The sequence below is a fragment of the Daktulosphaira vitifoliae genome, unplaced genomic scaffold (assembly GCF_025091365.1).
Source record: "Daktulosphaira vitifoliae isolate Bord-2020 unplaced genomic scaffold, ASM2509136v1 Scaffold_4110, whole genome shotgun sequence".
NCBI classification, from domain to species: Eukaryota; Metazoa; Arthropoda; class Insecta; order Hemiptera; family Phylloxeridae; genus Daktulosphaira; species Daktulosphaira vitifoliae.
Genome location: NW_026103670.1, coordinates 1 through 959, shown reverse-complemented (window position 1 = coordinate 959; position 959 = coordinate 1). Strand labels below are relative to the sequence as shown.

General features: G+C 32.3%; 1 protein-coding gene across 1 annotated transcript; it reads left to right on the top strand.

Annotated features, from left to right (window-relative positions):
* Positions 1 to 6: 6 nt before the first annotated feature.
* Positions 7 to 953, top strand: LOC126910090 (membrane-bound alkaline phosphatase-like; the record flags this gene model as incomplete). Its single annotated transcript, XM_050692483.1, has 4 exons — positions 7 to 59; positions 174 to 542; positions 614 to 806; positions 867 to 953. Coding segments are annotated over exons 1-4 (658 nt in total), but the record flags the coding sequence as incomplete, so codon positions are not given.
* Between the last annotated feature and the right edge of the window lie 6 nt (positions 954 to 959).

Genomic DNA, 959 nt, shown 5'->3' with positions numbered 1-959 from the left:
AACCCGGTGAAAATGACCATCTCAGTTTTGAACGTTTTCCATTTACAGGAATGTCTAAGGTTTAAAATTAATAAAAATTATTGATTTTCTTTATTGATACACAGCTATTTTAAGCATTTAATTTTAATTTGTCATTTAGACANTTAAGCATTTAATTTTAATTTGTCATTTAGACATATTGTGTTGACAAACAAGTGGCCGACTCAGCTTGTTCTGCTACAGCATATTTATGTGGCGTTAAAGGTAATTTTGGTACAATTGGTGTGTCTTCTAAAGTTTCAAGAAATGATTGTCCTGCGTCTATAAACGAAGAAAAACCTAACTCAATCTTACAATGGGCTCAATGGGCTGGTAAAGCCACTGGAATAGTAACAACAACTAGGGTAACGCACGCATCTCCGGCTGGTTCATATGCACATTCACCCAATCGTAATTGGGAGTCTGATTTTAATATGCAAAGTTTTACCGAAAAAACCGATACTACTCAATGCGAGGACATTGCCAGTCAGCTGATTAAAAGAGATCCAGGAAGAAACTTTAATGTAATTATATAAAACACTTATATATTTATTCTGTTTAAAAAATAATTTTTTACAAGAAACATATTGGATAGGTTATTATGGGTGGTGGTAGAAGTAAGTTAATAATGAAAAAGACTAACTCTACTGGAGAAAGACTGGATGAAGATTTAGTCGTAAGATGGAAATTGGATAAAATGAAAAGATTCAAAGGAAAGACAACAAGATACATGACTAATAGGAAAGAACTAATGAGCACTGATGTTTCTAAAGTTGATTATTTGTTGGGTGGGTGTCATTAGAATTATACTTGAATGAAATCATTAATATTTATGAATAATTGTCTAGGCCTTTTCCATCATACTCATTTGGACTACAGGTTGAAATCAAATATTGAAATGCAACCAACGCTTACTGAAATGACTATTAAAGCCATAAAGT